General features: G+C 37.2%; 1 protein-coding gene across 7 annotated transcripts in view; it reads left to right on the forward strand.

Annotated features, from left to right (window-relative positions):
* The window catches only part of LOC18449026 (Ikzf5 (DUF668)), a 43,090-nt gene extending 20,555 nt beyond the window's left edge, over positions 1–22,535 (forward strand). For 2 of the 7 annotated variants that reach the window (XR_967151.3, XR_016044145.1), the window contains 9 exons: positions 9,039–9,132; positions 10,366–10,463; positions 10,757–10,826; positions 12,983–13,095; positions 20,067–20,183; positions 20,862–20,938; positions 21,088–21,132; positions 21,218–21,892; positions 22,138–22,535. Coding sequence is in view for 3 of the 7 variants with exons in the window: in XM_088851569.1 (XP_088707695.1) it covers positions 9,039–9,132; positions 10,366–10,463; positions 10,757–10,826; positions 12,983–13,095; positions 20,067–20,183; positions 20,862–20,938; positions 21,088–21,132; positions 21,218–21,728 (1,125 nt within the window). In the remaining 4 variants the exon portion in view is untranslated. Of the gene's footprint in view, positions 1–9,038; positions 9,133–10,365; positions 10,464–10,756; positions 10,827–12,982; positions 13,096–20,066; positions 20,184–20,861; positions 20,939–21,087; positions 21,137–21,217; positions 22,008–22,080 lie in introns of those variants that run through there. The other 5 variants (XM_088851569.1, XM_011630567.3, XR_016044146.1 and 2 more) reach the window with 4 other exon arrangements.
* Positions 22,536–23,241: the final 706 nt, after the last annotated feature.

A 23,241-nucleotide genomic window follows, 5' to 3' on the forward strand; every position in this document is an offset into this window, starting at 1 on the left:
ATATATCTTTGTCCTTTGCCTGATTGCGATGTTTGTCCCACGTGTCCGCATTGAATAACGGTATAAGTCTAAGTTCCATGGACACTTTGTCGTGGACATCTGAGTCAGGGTGGAGCCTCACATTGCACTTGTTGAATTGGACCTTGATAGAATCCCTTCTCTCTATCTCAGGATCTGTATAAAAATAAGTATGGTTGAGAAAATACCCTGCTAAGTGTAGGGGTCTCTCCAACTGTAGATCCCACTTGCCATCAACAATTCTCAAGATGGGGACATATCTTTTGTCATCTTGCATCAAGTTATGCATAATTTCTTCTCTAGCAACCTCCACTGCTAGAATATGCCCCATTGCCGGTTCCGTTTCACTATTAACAAGGCGAAGCACTTTCACAAGTCGCCCAAAAACATGAAGGCAAAACTGAACCCCACTCCAAGACGTGGTTGACATAATAATGTCAAAGGCCTATTTTCCTTTGGCCTCCATAAACCACTTGCTCCCCTTCCATGCATCATATACAAACATGGTTCGCAGCCTGTCGTTCTGTTTATTCAAAGAATCTAAAGACAAGAATGAGGTGGCAAATCTGGTGACCCCGGCCTCACTAAGTCATTCCCACCTGTAAATTCCCTCATCATTGTCAAAACATGGGTGTGGCTATGAATGAAAATTGTTACGGTTTTGGCTTTTTCTAGTATCTCATGCACCGATTTCATTTCACCAATCTTTTCAAGCGTGAGATCTATACAGTGAGCCTCGCAAGGCGTTCAAAAAATGTGCGGCTTCGAGGTTTCCAACATTCTAGTAGCTGCCATATTGGCCTTAGCCCTATCTGTGACAACTTGCACAACACTTGCCGCCCCTACCTCTTCAATTCGCTGATTCACAACGCCATATATGAAGGATGCATTATGAATCTTATTGGATGCATCAATGAACTTCAAAAAGATGGTTTTCATGGGGGCAATTAACTAATAAGTTCATGATACTCCTAGACCTCCTATCAGTCCACATATCTGTCATGATAGTCACCCCACATCTGCCCCAAGCATCTTTGTGGGTCTTTAGGTAGTCGTGTGTTAATTCTACCTTTTTCCTCAACAAAGGCCTTTTGAGCTCATAAAGTGTAAGAGGCCTATATCTTGGGCCAAACTGCCCCATTGCCTCAAACATAGCAATGAAGCTATTAAAGTGGCACTATTAAATGGTAGACTGGCTTGAAAGTACCATCTAGCTACATAATGATTCACCCTTTCTCTCTCTTACTTCTTTAGAGTACTATCTAAAGTAGTTTGTACTGGTTCCCTTTCGCGAACCCCCACATCGGGATCGAGATGTAGGAAGAATGTATCAAGAGGCCCTCTTGATCGAGGTCTATTATGCCCAATGGTAACAGGTGTACTTATGGAGGTTTCTTCCTCTTCATCTTCATCACATTCAGGTGTGCATGGATGTTTACATTTGTCCTCACATCTTCATATCCCTTCATCTTCATCTTCTTTTGGACCCCTTGTATGTTCTCTAGCATCTCTTTCCCGACCTCTGCAAGGACTTGAGTACATGATGACACATCCGCTACTATACTGGCCAAAAGCTTTTTCAATCTATGAATGCTAGCATTGTACACGTTTTTTGCAAAACTTGCAACCTACTCTATTCTTGTCTCTAGGGCTGGGACAATATGCATATTTCCAACTAAGACATTTCACCTATAACCTTTATCTATCAAGCATCAATTGGACACCTAAGCCTGAAAATTACACAAAAACAATTAGGTCAAACTTGAAAAAATTAAAGAGGTAAATATATTAGAGAAGTAATAAATTGCGAATAGGAAATGAAATAAAAACAGTAGAGACATTGACCCTTTAATATATTGGGTCCTTATTAAGCCAAAAAATAAATCTAGGTAAAACTTACACATCAAAATTGCAATAATATAATACAAAAAAAAAAAAAAATCACATATGCAATTATTTAATAAGGATTAAGAAAATATTAAATTAACTTAAAAAAAAGTATGGTTTATGAATCATAAATCAAAAAAACATATTACACATGCAATTATTTAATAAGCAATCAAGCCCTGAGTAATTAAACTAACTAATAAAAAAATTATGGTTTATGAATCATAAATGGAAAAGACATATTACACATGCAATTATTCCGATGTCTCTTTTTGGCCCCAAATTCAGGGCCCTCGTCCGCTTGCTTTCGAGACCTGTAGAGGGAGAACGCGAGAGCTAGCTTGACCAGCCCTTGATCCTAACCCTCGGGAGTGAGGCTGACTTTCGGTCTATATTTAGATAAGGACGGAGTCTGTAGTACTCAGCATTAAGCAATTATTAAAATTTCAGAGTGATATTTTAAATTAAAAATTCTTACTTAGAATAGATTGCAAATCTGCTAAATAAGTATTAGAAAAAGATGTTAAAAATTTGGCTTCTAAACAAATATTTGCTAGATGGCAGGCCATTTTATCTATTTTTGAATTTGATATCAAATATATTAAAGGATAAAATAATTCTCTTCCTGATTTTCTAACTCGGGAATTCTTGCAGAATGGCCTGGATCAGCCCTAAGGGAAAGGCTACAGAATACGCTGATAAGCAAGCAACCATGGGATATTCCCCTCATGACCAGAAAATAAAACTCTTCAGATTCTCCTCTCTTCAAAAAGTCTTAACAGTTGAAGACAAAGATCTATCAATAACCCCTATTGAACTTGCCAAAAAATACATGGGAACAAAGGCTTATTTTCCAGTCAAAACCTTTATAAAAGATAGGGAATGTTATGAGAAAATTCTGATTCAAACTAATAGTGCTTATATAAATCATGAATACAGATCTATGACAGAAATTGCTTATTCAAAGCTCCGAATAATAAAAGTATTATCACCCGAAGAGTTTAATGCCAGTTATATTTCTGGAAAGATCGTATGGAAGGAGAAAATTCTAATAGATCATTTTCTTTAGCATATTTAAAAATGAATTATTTTGATTACATGGATGCCTGGACTAATGTCCTATATTACCAAAATCGGAGTTATACCCATACATGGATGATCTAGAGCTGTGAAAGTTGCACCCAATAATCTTTTCCCGAATTGGTTCTCAATTTGGTGGAAGCATTTTGGGGTGAAGAGAGAAATTTTACCAAGAAGACTCTTAGATCACTTTTATGCGAAAGTGGGATATAATGATAAGTCAATGGCCGCATTTTATAATGAAGAAACATATCCCATGGATAATCAAATGGAAGTTTGAAATCGATAATGAAAGCGATCCCCCAATTTTAGCCAGAATAATAGAAAGAAGATGGTATGAGAAGCACAATAGTGAGCAACATCTTAAGGGAAATAATGAAGATCTAACCCAAGATCTTGATGATGAGATGGAGGACCCAGAAACAGAAGACAAGGTGTCCAACTTTGAACACTAGAGTCAGGGTGAAGATTGGACGTAGGCTTATGTATGAAAACATTGCTTAGAAACCCTAAACAAGCTTATTAGCCCTAATTACTCTTAAAGAATAGAAGTCGAGATATTTCTCAACCAGATGACTTCAACAAAAGATTCCTTGATGCCAGCCTATCCTGCCACCTATTCGAGTCTTCTGTCAGAAAGGACGTTACCACTTATCACAGCTGTTTAAAAAATAAAAGCCATGAAGGTACAACGTTGCCACCTGTTGAAGCACCATGCTACCTATCTACTACCCAAAGAATCTCATGCAACCGAAACACTGTTTTTGAAGATGTCAGACTATCTGCCATGACACTTGTTGAAAGATTGCATAAAGCCACCTGGGGTTAGCTACGCACCTCACCAACTTCTTGTTAAAGCTATTAAATAACAAGAGCACCTGTCATACCAATTGATGAATGAAAGCTACCAAAAACCACATGTTCGGAAAAGGATAACCATGCACCTCACCAGCCACCCGTCTTGAAAGATAAGGACAAAATTGAGCAAGGCATTTATGAAAGACCACCTGTCCGAAGAAAAGCCATGCCTTAATCAAAGAAGGATGCCTGAAACCTCTATAAGAGGAGGCCGAAGGCAAGAGATTAAAGCATTGATAGATAAATCGAATGAGTCTCTTCTCTCTCTCTCTTCTCAGTCTTTCTCTAATTCTCTCTCTAATTGTCTCTCACTATCTATCTTTCTTCGCTCTCTCTCTACTGATGCTTTGATCTCTTGCCTTTGGCCGCTTTATATAGGTTTCATGCATCCTTCTTTGATTAAGGTCTGGCTTTTTTTTGGAAAGGTGGTCCTTCATAAATGGCTTGCCCAACTTTGTCCTTATCTTTTGAGATAGGTGGTTAGTGAGGTGCATGGTTATCCTTTTTCGAGCATGTGGTTTCTGGTAGCTTCCATTCATCAATTGGCATGACAGGTAGTCTTGTTATTTTATAGGTTTAACAAGAGGTTGGTGTGGTGCGTAGCTAACATCAGGTGGCTTTATGCAATCTTTCAATAGGTGTCATGGCAGGTAGTCTGACATCTTCAAAAATAGTTTTTCGGTGCCATGAGATTCTTTGAGTAGTAGATATGTGGCATGGTGCTTAAACATGTGGCAGGGTAGTACCTTCATGGGTTTTATTTTTTAAGCAAGTGTGATAAGTGGTAGCGTCCTTTCAGACAAAAAGCTTGAATAGGTGTTAGGATAGGCTGGTATCAGGTAATCTTTTGATGAAGTCATCTGGTTGAGAAATATCTCGGCTTTTATTCTTTAAGAGTAATTAAGGCTAATAAGCTTTAGTTAGAGCTTTTAAGCATAATTTAGAGCTATGAGCTCATCCTTCCATCATGTTATCTAGATTTGCCAGTCCCACATCATCTAAGATTTCATAAAAATTTGATCTGTCATCTTCGTGAATTTGATTGTATTTCTTATCATTCATTTTCTTTAATAGTCCTTGTTTTGTTTCAAGACTCCCTTTTACTTGGGCTTTTGTCGTATTGAGAATGCATTTCACAACTGTTTAATTTTTCATACCACTCTTGTGGTATTGCTGGCGTCCCCTTAGAGAGGATGGTAATTCTTTCACAATGAAAGATCTCGTAAGTCTCATCATAGGAATGAGCCAATATAACTTCCTAAATATTTTTAAATACTTCTGCTCTTCCTTCAAGGATATCTCTCTTTTCATAAAATAATCCTTTTGAGTTTGGGAAGGGCAATACTCTTCTTTCTCCAAGGTCAATTATAAAAACATGATGGGCAGCAAATAAATTTTCTTGCTAAATATCTTGGATGGCATTACAACAACCAAGTTTTTTGGAAGCAAGACAACATTTTAGGAATTCCTTTTTAATTTTTAGATTCGAGATAAAAGCTTGTAATAAATCTTGCTATCATTAATAATTCTTCTTCTTCATTGTCTTGAAGATGTATTCCATGAAGACCCTTTTTCCAACAAATTATTTTTTGTTTGTAATAAGTGAAAATTTGGAAGTACCTCCAAATTTCTATAAGATATTTAGTTTGAGCTTTTTTGCTAATTTGTTTTGATACCTCATAAGGCAATTCTGGTATTTGTCTTGAGCTTTCCCCCTTTTCTCTATTTTTTAGAGCAGCTTGTATTATCTCTTTCTGCTTTTTCTTGTTAGCTTCTCTTATCTTTTCTTCTAGGGGCCATCCTAGAGAATCTGCAAGATGGTTCAAAGAGTTCTTGTACACAAAATATTCTTGTTAGCATAGCATAGTCTTGGCCTTTTTCGAATTCATCTGTGAGAATGATATCGGCCAAGTCCTCAGTAGTTCTTTTTATTTTTCCAAGCAAATGAGGTATCCTTATACTTGGATAATTTGTTAATGATTTTTTCAGTGTTCTCACAGAGATCACTCTGAGAACGTTTTTGAATACCGATAATTATTTTTTCAATTAGTTCATAATGATTGATCTCTGGCTTAAGAGATTCCTTAGCTAGGATTAATAGGTATTGTATCGTCTGATGTCATGTTAACTCTTGAGAATCCATAGAGTTTTTCCGCATTATAAACAAAACTGTTGTTAGTGCAAGTAGATTAAATTGTAGTAATGAATATTCTAGTTTTTTGAAATAAATAGAACTAATTGTTTCTTGTCTTTTATTTTTTGCTTCAATATACCTCCATATCCCCCTTAGAGGCATTTGTTTCCATGATTTTGAAGGCAGATGGATCTGGGATAGCTAGACAAGGAAGTTCTTTAACCCTTTGTTTAATTTGTTGGACTGCTTTAGTCATCTGGTCAGTCTATTCAGGAGGGTTCTTAATCTTACTGTGATTAATTTTCTATCTTGAGCTAAATTATGATAAGAATCTGAAACATAATTTAACCATCCAAAAAATCTTTGAAGTTGATTTTTGTCTGTTATTTTATCGGGAAATTTATCAGCAAAGCTAATGGCTCTATCTACTGGAAAAGTAGTGCAATTTTGGAGCTTTTCATGTCTCGAATTAATAACAAGAAAAAATGATTTGAATTGCCTGGTTAGGCATAGAAACCTTATCTACAGGGCCTATTTCACGCATCAAGAATCAAACTTAATATTAACTTAAGTCCTCTCCCGGACCCTAAATTTAATGGTTCTTGTAGACTTCTTTCTTGAAGAATATCCCTTCAGGCTCCCAAGACATTGTAAAATCTTTTGAGTCTTCATTATAGAGTTCCGAGCTCTTTCATGAAAAACCACTCCACTTATCTATGAGGTCCTTATATCCTCAGCCTCAGATGCCTTAGGTCCAAGCCACCTGCCTTTTATGCTAAGAACCCTCCTCTATTCTGTCCAAGTTATGCTTGAACCCACTCCATAACCTCTCCATTGGAAATCTCACTGCATTCACCAAGTTGTTTTTACTGCTCCTTAACAATTTGAACATGGAACAAACAATGTACTTGGATGAGATACTTTGGCGAGATATGCACTTCCACTAGAAGATTTGGCTCCCCATATATTAGTTTTTGTGGAAATTACTCCATAACCAAGCTCACATTCTCTTTGGTCCACCTTGGTGCATATGACAACTGAGGTTTATTGGGAAGCATGACAAATCCTCACTGTAGTAGAGTAGCTGGTTCCTCCACTTTGAGACCCTTATACCCAATAACCACCACTTTGTTCTTTCTAAGATTAATTCTTGGGCCACACATAAGCTTGTAGCATGTAAGGATCATTCTTAGGCCTATGATTTGTGGTATTAATTGGAATGAGGTAGTTTGTAACTAGTGTTTGAAATTTGTTCCTTAGGAAGGGTCAAGTTTGAGATGCCTGAAAGTGCAGTTCCTAATTTCCTTATATTCAAGAATCTATGCCACTTTAATTTGTAGCAGCATGGAGAATCCTGATCTAACTATGGTTGTGGTTTTGTACATGATCTGCATCTATGCAAGGTCAGCTGTGCATAGCATCCCTGTAGCAAAAGATGCCATAGTTGCATGTGTTTAGAAAGAAATTTATAAAGTGATGATTTGAAGTTCAGATTCTGAGCCTTGCACCTTCTTGAAGTTGAAGTATATGACATATGCCCAACTTGAACCCATTGAGTAGCATTAAAAATCACTTACAGAAGATTGTACAAATACCTTATCACATTTGGGATTCTCTAAGGTTTAGGGGCATTTGATTCGTCTTGTTTGGGCTTGATTCGCACTTTTGATGGTGTCTACTGTAGCATTTGGCATAGTTGACTTTGAAGAGTACTGGTGGTACCTGGCCGCCTAGGCGCCCGCTCAGAGACAGGGTGCCCTCACCAATAAGACTTAAATGAATAATGGAATATATAAGACCTTAGTTTCACTTTGACATAATACTTAGCCCATTAAGATATCACATAATCAATTATTTATCAAATAAAGTAAAAAAAAAAAAATAGAATATCAAAACATGACACATTGTACAAAAAAAGAATCAACTATTCATAAAAGAATATGATATTTGCTCAATTTCATCGTCCAATTGAAAAAAATTCAATTAATCACAAAAAAAATCAATCAAACATGTAAATTTATTGTAAAAGAAAAAAAATAAGGTAAAAAAAAAAAACACATGATCCATAACATAATATGTTATATCAAAATAAAATCAAAACTCTCTTTAAAATATGATAATACTTTAAAAATATCAAAATCAAATCGATGTCGGTGCAAATCTTGTCTATTGGGTCACCAAAAGTTCTCAAAATCAACTACTAAAAGCTCCAAATCTACCCATGAACTATTGCCTTTGTTTTGGGAAGAAATTGAAAAAAAAAAAAATTTATCGATTTTTCGATAAATCACAAAAGAGTGGTGGTGTGGGAGGGGGGATGGGGCTCTCACCCAAAGGGCCATAGTTTTTGTTTTTAGGGGGGGGGGGGGGGTTAGAATAGCCCCCAAAACCAATAACATTTTTTACCCCCCCTCGAGGGTTTCTTTCTGCCCGTCCGCAAAGTGTCACGGGCGGCGCCTAGGTGGGTGCCCAAACAATAGCGCCTTGGCAGCGCCCAAAGACAGGGCTCAGAATGACCCTACCCAGACAGTGCCTAGGCATTTTTTGAACTTTTTCGACTAGGCAGCCGGGCGGCTGCATTTTCGAACATTGCACTTGGAGTAGTTGGCTTTGAAGAGTACTGGTCCAAGTGGCTGGAGTCCTGGGTTGCACTTATTCATACTTCTTCTTGTAAGTAATTTCATATTTATCCATCTTCGTTCTATTGTTTAGCTCAATCCAGTTGTATGGCACTGCCGCTTCTACATCCTCATTTTGTTTTTTTATTAGTAATAGGATTCTATCTTCAAATTAATTTCTTTACTTAGTTAATATGAAATGTTGTTGCAAATCAATGTTACCCTTGTTCAAGTGCATTAATTCATTCATAGTTAATATGAAATGTTGTTGCAAATCAATTTTACCCTTATTCAAGTGCATTAATTCTGGTCATTTTGTGGCTGTGTTATTTTTTTCATATTTTTAGTTTTATTTTTTTCCTTATTTTAGAGCAGATTCTGTTGGCTATGGTAACCTTTAGAGGAACCTTATAAAGATGATGTGATATCTGTAATGTTCGCAGGAGCTATACCATGAGTTGCATGCTCTGGACAGATTTGAGCAAGATTACCGGCGGAAGCTTCAAGAAGAGGAGAACTCAAATTCAGCACAAAGAGGTGAGTTGTTCTTAAAGTAACATTTCTCACTGTATGGGTCTGTGTTCCAGGAATGATTTACTGTTTTTTTAAGAATTGGAGCTTTTCTTTTGCATGGTAATGATGGTTTTGATATATGGGGGAATTTCGCTGTCGAAACTTTATTCCTTTTATCAGAAAGTGAATTGTAGTATCTGAAGACTGAAGGCGAAAGGGTTGTTCAGGCTATAGGATATGGATCTTAGCAATGAGTTTCAGGTTAATACAAACAGTGTTTAAAAGCTTGGCTGGTCCAAGTATTTATTTTACCTTTTATCTTTTTTGTAAGACGTAGCCTAGTCCATGGTTACCAGAATCTCTCACCCAAGGCCACGATTCTGATCCGGAATCCTGATTCCTTGATTCTGACAAGGAATCTTCACTGAATCCATTTATGTGAAGCCATGATTATCAATTCCTTATTTTAGGAATCTCGATTCCAACACTTATAGAATATCGTTTGTGATATTTATTGATTCTCTATTCTACAATTATTGAATCTCGATTCTACATTTGTTGAATCTGGATTCCACATATAATGATACTCTCTCCATCAAATTAGAAACTTAAACAATAGGGCCATGAACTACATAAACAATTTAGAACCTATGAGAAGCATCAAATTAGAAACTCGATTTCAAAGATATTGGAATCTTGATTCCATATATGAAGGACTCTCGATTCCATTTGGGTCGATCCACATAGGCCAGAAACCCGTTCCTAAGATGATAGAATCTCGATTCCATATTTGTAGTGATCTCAATTCCATTTGGGTCCTATCTTGATTCCTGTGAAGTAGGAATCTCATTTTTTGTAATCCCCCTTGTACGAATGTCGATTCCATAAACATGAATTTTCTAGCCAGTCGCAATTCCACGATTCCAAAATCTAAAAAGATTTGGAATCTCAAGCTTTTCATACTATTATGGTCTAGTGTTTCCAGGTCAACTTGTCTCGGGACCAATTCGGGTCCGGAGTCTATGATTTGAAGGATTTATATAAAATGCCAGAAATGGGTGGTACTAGATTAATAGCCTCTATCTAATTTTGGACTAGGGAAGCAGATAAGATTTTCTGTTTAGGTTTGTCATGAAGTGTTATTTGTTTTTTCCTTCTGTATTATATTCATTTATCATTGTATAATATTTCTTTTTTATTTGTGTTTAGCCTCATACTGTCAAAAAATTGAGCATGATTTCTTACCACTATTCACAGGGGACAGCCTTGCGATCTTGAGGGCAGAGCTCAAAAGCCAAAAAAAGCATGTAAGGAGTTTGAAGAAAAAATCCCTCTGGTCTAGAATTTTGGAAGAGGTACCTATCTACTCCTTGCTTTTGGTTTACTACCGCATTTCCTTTTCTTATGTGCTTTAGATTGATTGTTAGTATACTTCACCTGAGTACTCAGTATGCCATCTTTTTATTTTGAATATTTTTCGGCTTCTTTCTACTTGGTTTCTGACAAGTTTAAGAGCTCCCTTGTGTGTGTTCCCTAAGAACTTGTCTCTCGAATTTACTTTCACATACTGGCAAAGTCCATATTGCTCTCTTGAGCCCTGAGGAAGTGGACATCTTGGAAACTAAGTTCTCTGTGAAATCAATTACAGGTCATGGAGAAGCTTGTAGACATTGTGCACTTCTTACATCTAGAGATTCATGATGCCTTTGGGGCTGCTGGTATGTATCTAAATGCTTCTATATATTAAGTTTTTTATATTACCTTTATAGCCTTTTTTAGCTTGAGTTGACTTTGAAGTTTCTGGAAGAGCTGTATGCATGCATATCGGTACACTTTCCTTTGATCATTCATCTTTCTTTTAGTTTTAGTATTAAGTATTAACTTCTGCAGTTAGTTTTGGCCTGGAAGCCGAAGATGGACAAATGAACATTCTAAGAAACAAAATAAATTTTGTAATATTTTCTCTAAGATGCTTGCAGTTAATTTGCTTGATGGGGGTATGTTATTATTATCAAGAAGAGAAAATGACATCATCCCTATGTTACTTGGACGCATGGTCGAAGATTCTAGGAATATGTGAGGCCAAGGACATGACACGCATGTCCTACTATTTAGAAATTCAGACACTCTTCCTTTCTCTTTTGTTAAAGTTTTACCATGGAACTCCTTAATATCACACCCCCTATAAATAATGTATGGACTTATATGACTAAAAAGAAAATTTTCAGGTTGACATTTCTGACACATGTATCTGTTTCAGACACCGTGTCTGGTATCTGCTTCCTTGTAACAGATACTGAGACTTGTATCTGCATCCTTGTAACATGACTTTGTACTGTTACAGTTCATTGTTTGCCTAGTTATAACTTCTGTCGCATTATTATCATCATCTATAGCTTGGCTAAAGGAGCCTTGCAACCAAGAAAGTACTAAATATTGAAATTTTATCCTGTTATGCTAACAGCAAACATTCAGAGTGGGTATCTACAGTATCTTTGCCCTGGGTTTCAAAGTGGGGTGAATATCAGGATTTGCTTATGAAATTTTAGGATGTATGTGGTTTGGCTTTGGTTGAATTGGTTTTTGTTTAAACTTTAAAGAAATTCTTAAACGAAGATTTTAAAGTATAGTTAGTACACTGGGCTCAAGGTTAGTGTCTTAATGGTTTGATGGTTGTATCTAAGGTATCTCTCCCTAGGATTGGATTTTTTAGATGCACTGAATATTGGGATTTACTTATGAGATTGTAAAATTTATTTGGTTTGTCTTTGACCTATTTGAATTGTCTTTTAAAGTTCTTCAAAAAAGTGTTAAAAGTATACTTAGTACTCTGTACTAGTGGTTGCTCTAGGTACTGTGATCAACTATGGGTTGTTGCCAGAGCTTTGGTTTAAAAACCCTAAAACAAAAATGCTATTCAAGTCAGCATCCTCACTTTCTTGAGATTACTTCGTCGTAAATAAAAAAATTTGAGGGCCTGTCGTTTCAGAAAAATTGAAGCACACATTTACGTGTAAGAAAATATGTTTTGATGGTGATGGATGGAATTTACCTAAGACATGAACAAATGCATTTGAGAACCTTTGGCAAATGTTGACATGTAAGAGTTTGAAACCCCTGCAAGCCAAGATAAAAGTCTATATTTTATGTTTAGTTTTTGGAAGTTACTGTTCCTGCTATTTGAGGTTGTGGACCTCTTTTCATTCTCAGGGGAGAAAATGTGTACTTTTTTTTCACACAAATGTAATATTATATGTTCCATGTAACTAAACTTGTTTGATGCTCAAATCTGTAAAAAGCTGAACAAGTCTACTGATTCTGAAACAGTTGACATTCTCGTGAAGAAATGCTATTAAGATTAATTTCTCATTGTAGATTCTAGCTCACATTGCATGGTTTATGTTTAGGGTTAATATTTTTCCTATTCCTATTTTGGCATATCATCATGCCATGCTTACCTCTTTATGGCTTTTTTGCGCCCCCCCCCCCCCCCCCCCCGACCCCCTCCCCCTCCCTTTTTCTCCTTTTTAGTTTTGGTGGGTCAGAAGTTATGTCGAGCATTGAATTTGCTTGGTTTACTTTGTTATTCGTTTTTCTCTTCTCCAATCGTATTTCTAACTCTTACTCACCTGTCCTTCAGTTCTCATGTTTGACTTGCACTTGAGCCTTTTGTTGCAGTTCTTCTATCATAGTTGCATGACATTGGTTACATTTCTTTTAAGTTGGGATCATTTTAGCCGGAATTAGTTTTCTTTTAGAAGGAATTGTCGCTTTATTTACTTCATGTATTCTTATATGGTTCAAATGCATTTTGATCTTTGCTGGTGATATTTTTGGATTAATTCCTAGTGATGTCTTTCTTCTCTTGCCTAAGTTGCTGAAGATGAGAAATTGGTGAAGAAGGGATCTCTTGGAAACAATCAAAGATTGGGTTCAGCAGGCCTTGCGTTGCACTATGCAAATATCATCACGCAAATCGATAGTCTTGTGAGTCATTTTTTCTTTCATATGTTCCGTTCTCTGTACTCTAATTTAGGTTCCTCTTGCTTAACAGGTGGAGGGAAGAATTTGGAATGCTTGCATTCTTCTAAATATACAAAAGAATAATGATGCATAACTAAGGGAAAAGTCGAGAGTTCTTGGAACCCAAATTTAGTTTTTTAGCACTGTGATGTGGTGCATATTGGATTTGCAGATCTACTTCTGAACCCATGAACTAATGGAAAAAGTATAAATCAAAACATGATTGTCTGTTTTATGCATTGCATGTGGCTGCGTTGAGTGGGCTGGGATCATACTTTTTTCTGCACGCAACAGTTAACCTTGTGTTGTGATGAGTTTAAACGTTATCAGCCGTGTCATTATGCTCTGCTTATCAGTCCCTGCAGCTGAATTCTGCTTCACTTTGCCCAAGTTATGGTGGGAAAGTGGCATTTCCCTTTTGAGGGAATTTCATTGAGTTTTGGCTGGCCTTCCTGGGTTTGTTTCAATGCTATTTGTGGGCTTCATTATGCATATTCAAGCGTAGATGCATGTAGGCACTTGTGCTCTGTGTATATGGCAAATTTGATTTCACAGTGGTCTTACATATGTTGAATGCACATATGACATGTGCACTAAGATGAGAGAGGTAAAGCTCATATATGCATTACCGATCTTAATCCAATAAGTTCCATAATCTGGGACCTGTAATCCTCAAGACCAACCTTGCAGGTTTTGATAAAATTAGGGGGTTTTGGCATTTAATTACAAAAATAACAATAGTCTTAGATTTGTATGTGATCTCTGGGTTGCACAATGGCAATTTCCTAAAAGTATATTTTGAGAATATGACAACCATGTACAAAGTTACACTCATTAATTCCTAAAAGTATATATAACAAGTGGCATCCAAACTTCTTTAATTAAGAAACCAGTGTACCCTATGATCTGGACTATTTGTCATCGCCCTCAAGTGGTTGTCCACTATTCTTTAGTATGTGTAATCAAACCGAGTGTCCTAGGCCATGTTCAGTAGCAATAGCAGACACTGCAGGCACCCAATCCAATATATGTTGGGGAGAATAACGTTCATGCTTTCTCCTGCATGTTAAAGGACACACTGACTGCTCTGTCTGTGTGAGTTATTCAGGCCGTGGTTGAATCTCTGAGATTAATGGTAAGGGTTTCACCCATATATATTCTCTTGCTTGAAAATGGGCACAGCTAGATTAGCCATGGGATGCTGACAAACATTACCTTGCATCCTTTGCATACCAAGGTATTGTACTTGTTTCTATATTACAGTAAACAATCCCTATTACCCATATCATGTACTGTTGTTCAGAATGGCAGCAGCTATGTACTTGGAAAATTATGCAAATAATACACAGGCGAGATGACATCCAAATCCCTTACTGACTTAGTGAAAAAGGGTGATTTATAAATAACAGCAGAACATGATGAAACCCAAATAAAGGTGTCATTTACATCATTACTAGTAGGTCCAAAACTAGTATGAATGAAAGAAGTAGCTATGTGAAATTTAAGGGAATAAAATAGAAAAGTTTTAGCCTTCATTAATATAAGATTATTGAATTCCTCTTACAAGTGCAACTAAAACAATGTTGTAAGTTAAAACAAACCTAAATACAACCCAGGATCTTACTTTTATTGCCAAATAAATATAAGTCAATCCAAAAGCTGAAACGTTAGTAGTTTTGAAAAGGGGTTAGTATTGGTAGGAATGGAGACCGAGACCGGTAGCTGAGTTACAGGTGCCACCTTGACCTCAAGCCCATTCCTAATCCGGCCTCAAGCTCATTCCCATTCCTAATACAAATAATGTTCCAGAAAATTGCAATAAACCAGGCAATATTGATTGAAAAATAAACAAAAATGGCCGGGAAAACTGATTGGGCTTTGCCTAGGGTCATACCCTTAGGACTTGATACGGCCCTTACTCGATTACCTAACCCATGGTACACTCCTTTATCCTATTGGCCCTGCTGAATTCTCCTAGCTGGGAAGCACATAGGCAATACTCTTTTTAGAACTGGGGCATAGAGAGCATGAGCTAATAGCTAGGATTTCCTTGAGCACTTAGAGGGTTCTTTTAGGGCATGCCATACGGCACCACCCTCTTATACCTTATAGGACAGGGCGTGCCTCCCTCTATGATCCCTGAGTGGTGCATGCCACCCCCTTAGGGCTTCTAGGGTGGTGTGTGCCACTCGAGAGAGAGAGAGAGAGAGAGAGAGAGAGAGAGAGAGAGATTAGAATGAGGAGAGCCACTCTATCTATAGCGTTCAATGGGTCTAGGCTAATGCCTATCTGAATTAGAATTCCACTTGGCCATAGGACTCCTAGGTAATCTATGAGGTGAGATAGAAACATATCTTAGCCGTCCATTCCTTCGATTAGCCATAATGATGGAGGAGGAATCTTAAGAACCTTATCCCTTGAATATTTAACCTATATCTACTTATATGTAGATTATAAAGTCCCATAAAATTTGGACTCTTACTCTCATAGAAATAACTTCTAATATCTTTGCAAATTAAAAGTTAAAAAAAAATATGTTATTCACAACTAATTTGGTTAAAACATAACTAACCAAACTAAAGGATATCTTTTTAAAAGATTATTAACATAACTTAATCCTTAACAATTAAAGGAAAGACACAAGTTCAAAAAAAAAAACAACAATTAAAGGAAAGACTAGGACATGTGGGCTCCACATCCCACACCCATGTGGGACTCTTAATGTGTGGGATTGGGCCCTTGTCCCCCCACATGGATCCCACAATGCCCCTGGAACTTTTGGAAATCGCAACACTACCTTTTTTATAGTTTTACGCAATAAACTAATTTTAAAAAATTCTGAAAAATATTTTAAAAATCACATAAACATCATTATCATCATCAGAGCCTTTTCTCAACTAGTTGGGGTTGGTTATACGAATCTTGGTCTGCCATTCAGCTCTATCAAGGGCCATATTCTCAGTGAGGCCATAAGTCCCCATATCTTTTCTTACTACTTCCAACCATGTTCTTTGAGCCTACCCTTGCCCTTTCTGAGCCTTCTACTTGAACTAACTCTCACCTCCTAACTGGTGTTGTACTTGGGTCTGTGCTACACATGTTCAATCCACCTAAGTCTTAAACAAAGCTAAAAACAATGTTTCTGAAGATCTTAAGAACTCTAAAACACTAAAAAATACCTCTAGAAAGTGGATTGGTACTAATGGGTCAAGAAAAATAATGGTCGTCAGCGCACTCCACCCGACTCAGTGACCATGATCATCGATTATCTTCTCAAACCAACCCCACAAGACCAAATGACCCACAGTCTCATGCAAGGACTCATGATTGGCTGTCAAAGCTGGCCCATAAATTGTGGCACCACGGTCCCAGAATGTAGATTTCAGGTTTTCCCCTCAAGAGCAAGTCACATGCACATATCACTAATGATTCTCTATGCACATGTACATGTATTCCTTTGCAGGGTTGTTTCTCGGAATTGCCGTTGATATATAAATGCCATGTGGAAGTTTGTTGAGGATTTTGGTTATTGCTCTCACAGGCCTACAATTACACAAAATGAGATTCCGAAGTTCTCCTGGCCTACAAACTATCTCTGGGCATCTCTCTGACCACAACAAGGGATGACCCTCCTAAAAACCCTCAATGGTTGTGCCTATGCCTAGGGAAAGGTTGGACATGACCTGGGCTGCCTAACCCTGGGTCATTCAATTGACACATGCACTCCCATGGAAGTTCACATTCCATTATAATTATTATATTTTCATTCTCACGGTTTATAGGCTACGAAACCCCAACAATGAGGAGTACATATTCCTTATCTGGATATAATGTCCTCTCGTAGTGTTTTCCATAATTTCCACTTCCTAGACCTAGTCCGCTCTCTCTAAACTTTTCATTAATGGACACAATATTAAAGCATTTATTAAGAGAGAATTCAGTAACCTCTAGTGTTCCAAAAAATACCGGGCGGCGCTTAGGCAATGTCTGGGCATCCCAATAGAATAAAAAGTTGTTTTAAAGCCAGATTTTGTGTAAAAAAATTTAAAATACATATTGAGACATATTGTAGTCCATAATTCCATGCATTTCAAATTCAAAAATCAAACTTTGAAGTTTAAAATTCAAACTCGGCATTAGAGGATTAGACCATATCCATAGTCCATACCATAATCCAAACTCCATGCACTCCATATTCCATACACAGTAAAAACTTAAAATAGGAAAATATAATCCAACATAGCAACTTAGCAAGACATTGATTCATTATCAAGAAAATGAAAGAAAATAAGAAATAACACATAAGAGTTACGGGGCACATCAAATGTCTATGGTCCACAAGTCCACATACACTCCTCCATACTCCATAAGTCCATATCCATAGTCCACACATAGTTAAAACTTAAAAGTTTACAAACCACAGTACACAACCAAGAGGAGGAAAAGAAAAATGAAAGAAATATAGACTTGAAGACTAAAAGAGTCTTCAAAACTAAATCTAATATCAATGAGTGATGTTTAGATCAATTTCTTGTAACTTTGAGAAACCCTTCGATCCTATAGAAATTACAAAAATCTAGTGTTTTGAGGTTTTTATCTCTCTGAAATGGCCTTTAATGGGGTTTAGGTTTAAATTGAACCTAAACCCCACCTTTTTTCCATCTTATTTGTTTTAAGCAACCCAAAAATGCTCCTCAACGAGGGCATTTTATCTCCTGGGCAGGTCGCTGGCCCTAGGCTGGGTGCCCGCCCTGGGGTAGGCTGCCTATTTTTACTGCCTAGGCCTAGGCGAGGTGTCCATGACCCTTGGACCGCCTAGATGCTAAGCGGTCTGCCTTGTGGAACACTAGTAACCTATATTGAAAGGGAAGTCAACTGTATCCATGGATTAACCATTATTAGTCTATTTTTTGTTTTAAGGGGTTAGCAAACTTCCGAGGGATGGACATGATGTTGAAGTATCTGGGGATAAATTTTGTAACATCCCATAAAAAGCAATGGATTAGGTCTTTTAGGGTTTTCGTGCCTTCATCCCATGTTTTGCGTCGCATGCAACATTCTTGTCAATGTGACTGTAAGTAGCAGTTCTCGTTGAAGTTCAACCAATTCTCATATGGAGTTCCCACTTTCCGTTATTGGATCTTTGAAAAAGTGATGAATCTCCTTTGTCTTTTCATGAAAGTGTACTTCTCTTCAACAAGAATGTGCTTGACACTGGGGAAAGGTGTCCGTAATCATTGAATGCTATTTTTAATGTATATGGCTTTTAGCTAAAGCTTTAAAATTGTTTTGCTTTATCCAACTAATAGGGAATCTAAAATGGCTTTGATAGTAGGCGTTTCGTATCTCATAGCTGACCATTATAAATCTGCTACTAGCTTAAGATAATGTACATTTCAATCCCTTAAATTAGTGGCCAATGGCCACTCATAGAACTTTTAGGGATTCATCACATATTGGATTAAGCTGGTCCTCATAATGCATGTCATCAAAGTAACGTTGATAGTCCTTTGAATTTGTTCAGAATTTCCATGATCACATTGTTTATAGCAACATCCGGGAAGATCTCAAATAAAATGCTCTCTAAATCAGATAATTTTTGTAAATCAATGGAGAATCGTGGAGGCGGGTTGAATTGCAACCTAGAGACGAATTAACCACGATGGATCAAGTCCTCTTCAGTTTGTCGGCAGCTCCGGCATATCTTTTGAGTCAAACAACTATTTCTAAAGTAATCAGAAAAAAATAAATTGAAAAAGAAAAGAAAAAGAAAAGTTTACTGAAGCCAGGACTGTTGTTCTAGGACACTTGAAACCTAGAGTTGGGGGCTCGTATCAGACCTCTGGTTGATTTATTCCTTCTCCTTTTCTTTGAAGAATTTGCTGAATTTGGTAGTTGAAATTGGTTTTTAAAGTGGTATATAAAAAGTAAGGTTTTCTTGGGTTTTGGTTGCTAGACCTAGGGTTAGGGTTCTTTATGAACCTAGGGTTTTAAAGGTTTGAAGGCTATGGAGGATTAAGGATTCTAAAGCTGTAGGTGAGGGTTTTCCTGAGCTAGGATTTTCTCTCTCCAAGGTTTTCTTATCTCTATAGGGTTTATTGTCTTTGAAAGTTATGGATCTAAGGCTTTTGATTCTCTAAGGCATCCTAAGATGCTAGATGATGGATTGAACCACAAAATAGGGCTTTATATTTCACACATTTTTGCACGTTTTCCTATATCAGAACTATACAATCAATTAGGATTAAATCTGACCCCTTCGACTTTTGTGTCACAGTATGCATCGTCAACTCTTCCAGAAGCTGCGATGCACTCCATGTTGTTAGGCCCTTTTTCGTCTCTATCTTTGGGATGCAACTTCTTGGATTGGTCTGTTTTGGATTGCATTTAATCCCTATTAGAGTTCAGAACAGTCCCAAATTGACCTAAATTCTAGCTTTTGTGTACCTAATTGGATTCTCGGTATTCTAAGGGTTTTTGGGATTCCTATTGGATATCTGCTAGGGCTTTCTAGAAGATTGGACTATGGTTTAAGGCATGTGTACTATAGATGATGGTATACTAAGGTCTATTAGGCCATTATAGTCTTATTAGGTCACTTTAAGGCATATTTTCCTAAGGTTTTTGGGGATTAAGGTTTAGAATTTTTGGAAATTAGCCAGTTTCAAATTGGGTGTCGACACACACCTCTTAGGACTCCTTTCATAAGCACTGCTTTAATACATCAGGTCATAACCGCCCTGGTACTCGTTTAATTTACAATAGCTTAACTTTTCTGTTTTCCTCATTAGTTTTATTTTATCGTAATTATTGTGATGTATGTACATGATGCAGTAATATGTTTCAATTCAATCTGAAATAGGATTACACCAAACAATTGCTAGCAATTGAATATAGTGACAAGGATTGTACTTAATAAACATCTTATGTTTCAGGTATCCCGACCAAGTGCTGTTCCTCCCAATACACGAGACACATTGTACCAGGGGCTGCCGCCTAGTGTGAAGTTGGCTTTGCGTTCCAAGGTGCAATCATTTTATCTCAAGGAAGAGGTACTGTCCTATCTTCATCTGTTGGCTTATGTGAGTCGAGGATTACTTTTGTAGGTCTTTTGTTCTAGAGTTTAGAATTATCCTACAAGTGCTATGTCCATTGCTTGGTAATTTGGCATATTGGTTCCTGAATCCAGTATGGGAACATCAATATGATGTGTATTGTTTTTTTGTTGTACAAAGTTGCTCCATTTTATGGTTTTTGGTTTGAAAAAATTTCAGGTGTACATCCTGCCTATTTATGTCTACATATCTATTATTTCACTTAGTGTCTAGAAAGGTTTTAAAATTGTGAAATTTCAATTAAGTAAAACATCTGAAGACTTATAATTTTATCGAAGATCTTTGTTTCTTGGAAATCTATCTTTTGCTCTCAATCTAGGTTGATATAACCTCCCTTCCTCCGTCCTTCCCTCCCTACCTCTCTCTCTCTCTCTCTTCCCCCTTTTTTCTTTTGATCAGTGGGTTGATCTGGCCATTCGCTGTTGGTTTTAATAAATTGGTTAGACTTAGTAGCAGGAAATAGCAAATGTATCCTTTGAATAATACATGGAGATTCAAAAGTGGTTATATCAAGCTATTCTTTTGATTGAAATTAGTGCACATGAACTAAATTATTCATTGCCAATAATAAGTACTTGAACAATAAGTTCTTACTATTGACATGCATCCTTGCAGCTTACTGTTCCTCAAATCAAAGCTGAGATGGAAAAAACGTTGCAGTGGCTGGTCCCAATTGCAACCAACACAACCAAGTAATGAAACGCACAAATTTTCTTAATGCTCAGACAATATCATTTTACTAATTGAGTTGACAAATAAGTTTGTTGTGCATTCACCACACGCATTCATTTTGTTTGTTTATTGCTGATGGCCTTTGGTGGCTTTTCTTTATTGAATCCAGAGCTCATCATGGATTTGGATGGGTTGGGGAGTGGGCGAGTACTGGGTAAGTAGAAAACCATGCTCCTCTCTCTACAAAATAATATTCCTCATACTTAAATCTTAATCACTAAATTCCTTGGTTGGTTTAGGTCTGACGTGAACCGAAAGCCAGCTGGGCAATCGGACATAATCCGCATCCAAACCCTCCACCATGCTGATAAAGAGAAAACTGAGGCTTATATACTTGATTTGGTGGTGTGGCTTCACCATTTGGTCAGTCAAGCTAGGTCAGGAGGCATCAAGTCCCCCATCAAATCTCCTATACGTTCTCCAACTCAGAAAATGCTCACGGTCTCCCCTCCCAAGTCATCCCCATCCTCTGCTGCACTCTCCCAAGAAGATAGGGAGATGATGAGGAATGTGAATTTCCGAAAGCTCACACCTGGTATCAGCAAAAGCCAGGAATTTGAGACCACGGTTCGCTCTTCTAAACATTGTAGATTGAGCAAGAGTAGCAGCCATTCTCCAACCAGTGCCAGTAGAAAGGAGTTCCCCATTCTCAGGAGGCCGTCTACTCTTCCTGTTATAGATTTCGACATTGACAGGATAAAGGCCTTGGATGTGATTGATAGAGTCGATGACCTAAGAAACACTTTATAGGATATAAATGGTTTGGTGGAATTTATATGTACGAATGAATGAAAAGCTGCTCTGTGATGCTTGGTGTTTGAAGGGGGTTGACTGGGAAAGTGGCATCATACCTTTCTTCTCGGTTGTTGTAGGGTGATGATGGGGCAAACCAGAGAGGAGCACACCAGCTCAAGGTGAGCATCACATGTAAGATAGAGAAAAGAATAATGGTATCGGGATTTTTGTAAGTATGATAGAGGTAAACCTGGTTTGATTGTATATTATATTTATGGCAGTTCTTTGATTTTAGTGGCTGAGGAAGATGGGGTGGTCCAAAGAGTGCATCACTTTGTTTATTGAATTAATGTGTCGTTTTTGGCAGCTTCATCCTTACCATCCATTTTTCTGATTTTTGTCTTCTTCGAGGTTGTTTTACCAGTGAACATGTGGCTGATAATCATAGAGAAAGCTTTAGCCCTGTACAGAATAATTATCAATCCAAGTGGTAGAGGTGTGCTTTAGGTTGCTGGCAAAGAGTGGACTGTGTTTGTAAACGATTCTCCATCCTTATGGATTGCCTCCAGATTTTCAGTTTGAAGTCCAGTCTAATAACATCCCCCAATCCATTATACACTACCATTTTGTTGAAGAGTGCATGTTTTTTCCACAAATTTACGTCATTCGAAGGGACGTCAGTCCCACGCTTCCCCAAGAAACTGTGCCCTCTGCATAACCTGTAACCTGCTTGGTTGGGAAATGTATTATTGAATATTTGCCACTGATGTTTCACTCTAAATTTATAGTGGAGGTTATAGGTGGCAAGTTTGCTTTTCTAAATTCCTTCTATTTTTTTAATGGTTTCACTATTTGATGCAGAATTATTGAAGATATCACTTCAATTATTGGATAAGAACGGTTTAATTTGTAGAGGTTTCCTATTGTAGGATAAGAGTGGCAATATCCATGGCTCATGCAGGTGCAAGAATAGGTTCGTGAGTCATGGTTTTAAGGCAAGCATAATTAAGAGGGAAACCTCTATTATGGCCCTTTTGCACAGTATATATCGTCACACAACTGGAAATTCAATAGACTTCTCAATGAGCTTTGGAATATCCATCTTCTAAGAGTTTTCAAGCTTACAAGCTTGTAAGCTTTTAAAAGGAGACTATTAAGAACGAGCATTGCAAGAAATATACGATAAAGATATAGTATCCAAGTATTATCTGTAAAAATGATGTATGTTGATGTAGGCCAGAGACAGCGAAACTAATCTAATATTAATAGAGAAAAAAAGGAAATTAATCTAAAAATACAATAAACAAATAAGAAAATGAAAAGTATCATGAGGTAATTTATCTTTAGTATATGGTTGTCACAATTAATCTTAACCATTGGATGTGAAATTAGATGGTTGCATTTACAAGTCAAATTTTAAATTATTTTTTTTCAATTGTATACAATCCCATAAAAAAAACCTTCAGCGCATAATGCTCTAAAATCTCCTATATCTGCGGATTGACCAAGTGCAAATGATTTGCATTTT

The sequence above is a fragment of the Amborella trichopoda genome, chromosome 11 (genome assembly GCF_054954075.1).
Source record: "Amborella trichopoda isolate Santa Cruz 75 chromosome 11, AtrichopodaSantaCruz75HAP2 v2.0, whole genome shotgun sequence".
Classification (NCBI taxonomy): Eukaryota; Viridiplantae; Streptophyta; class Magnoliopsida; order Amborellales; family Amborellaceae; genus Amborella; species Amborella trichopoda.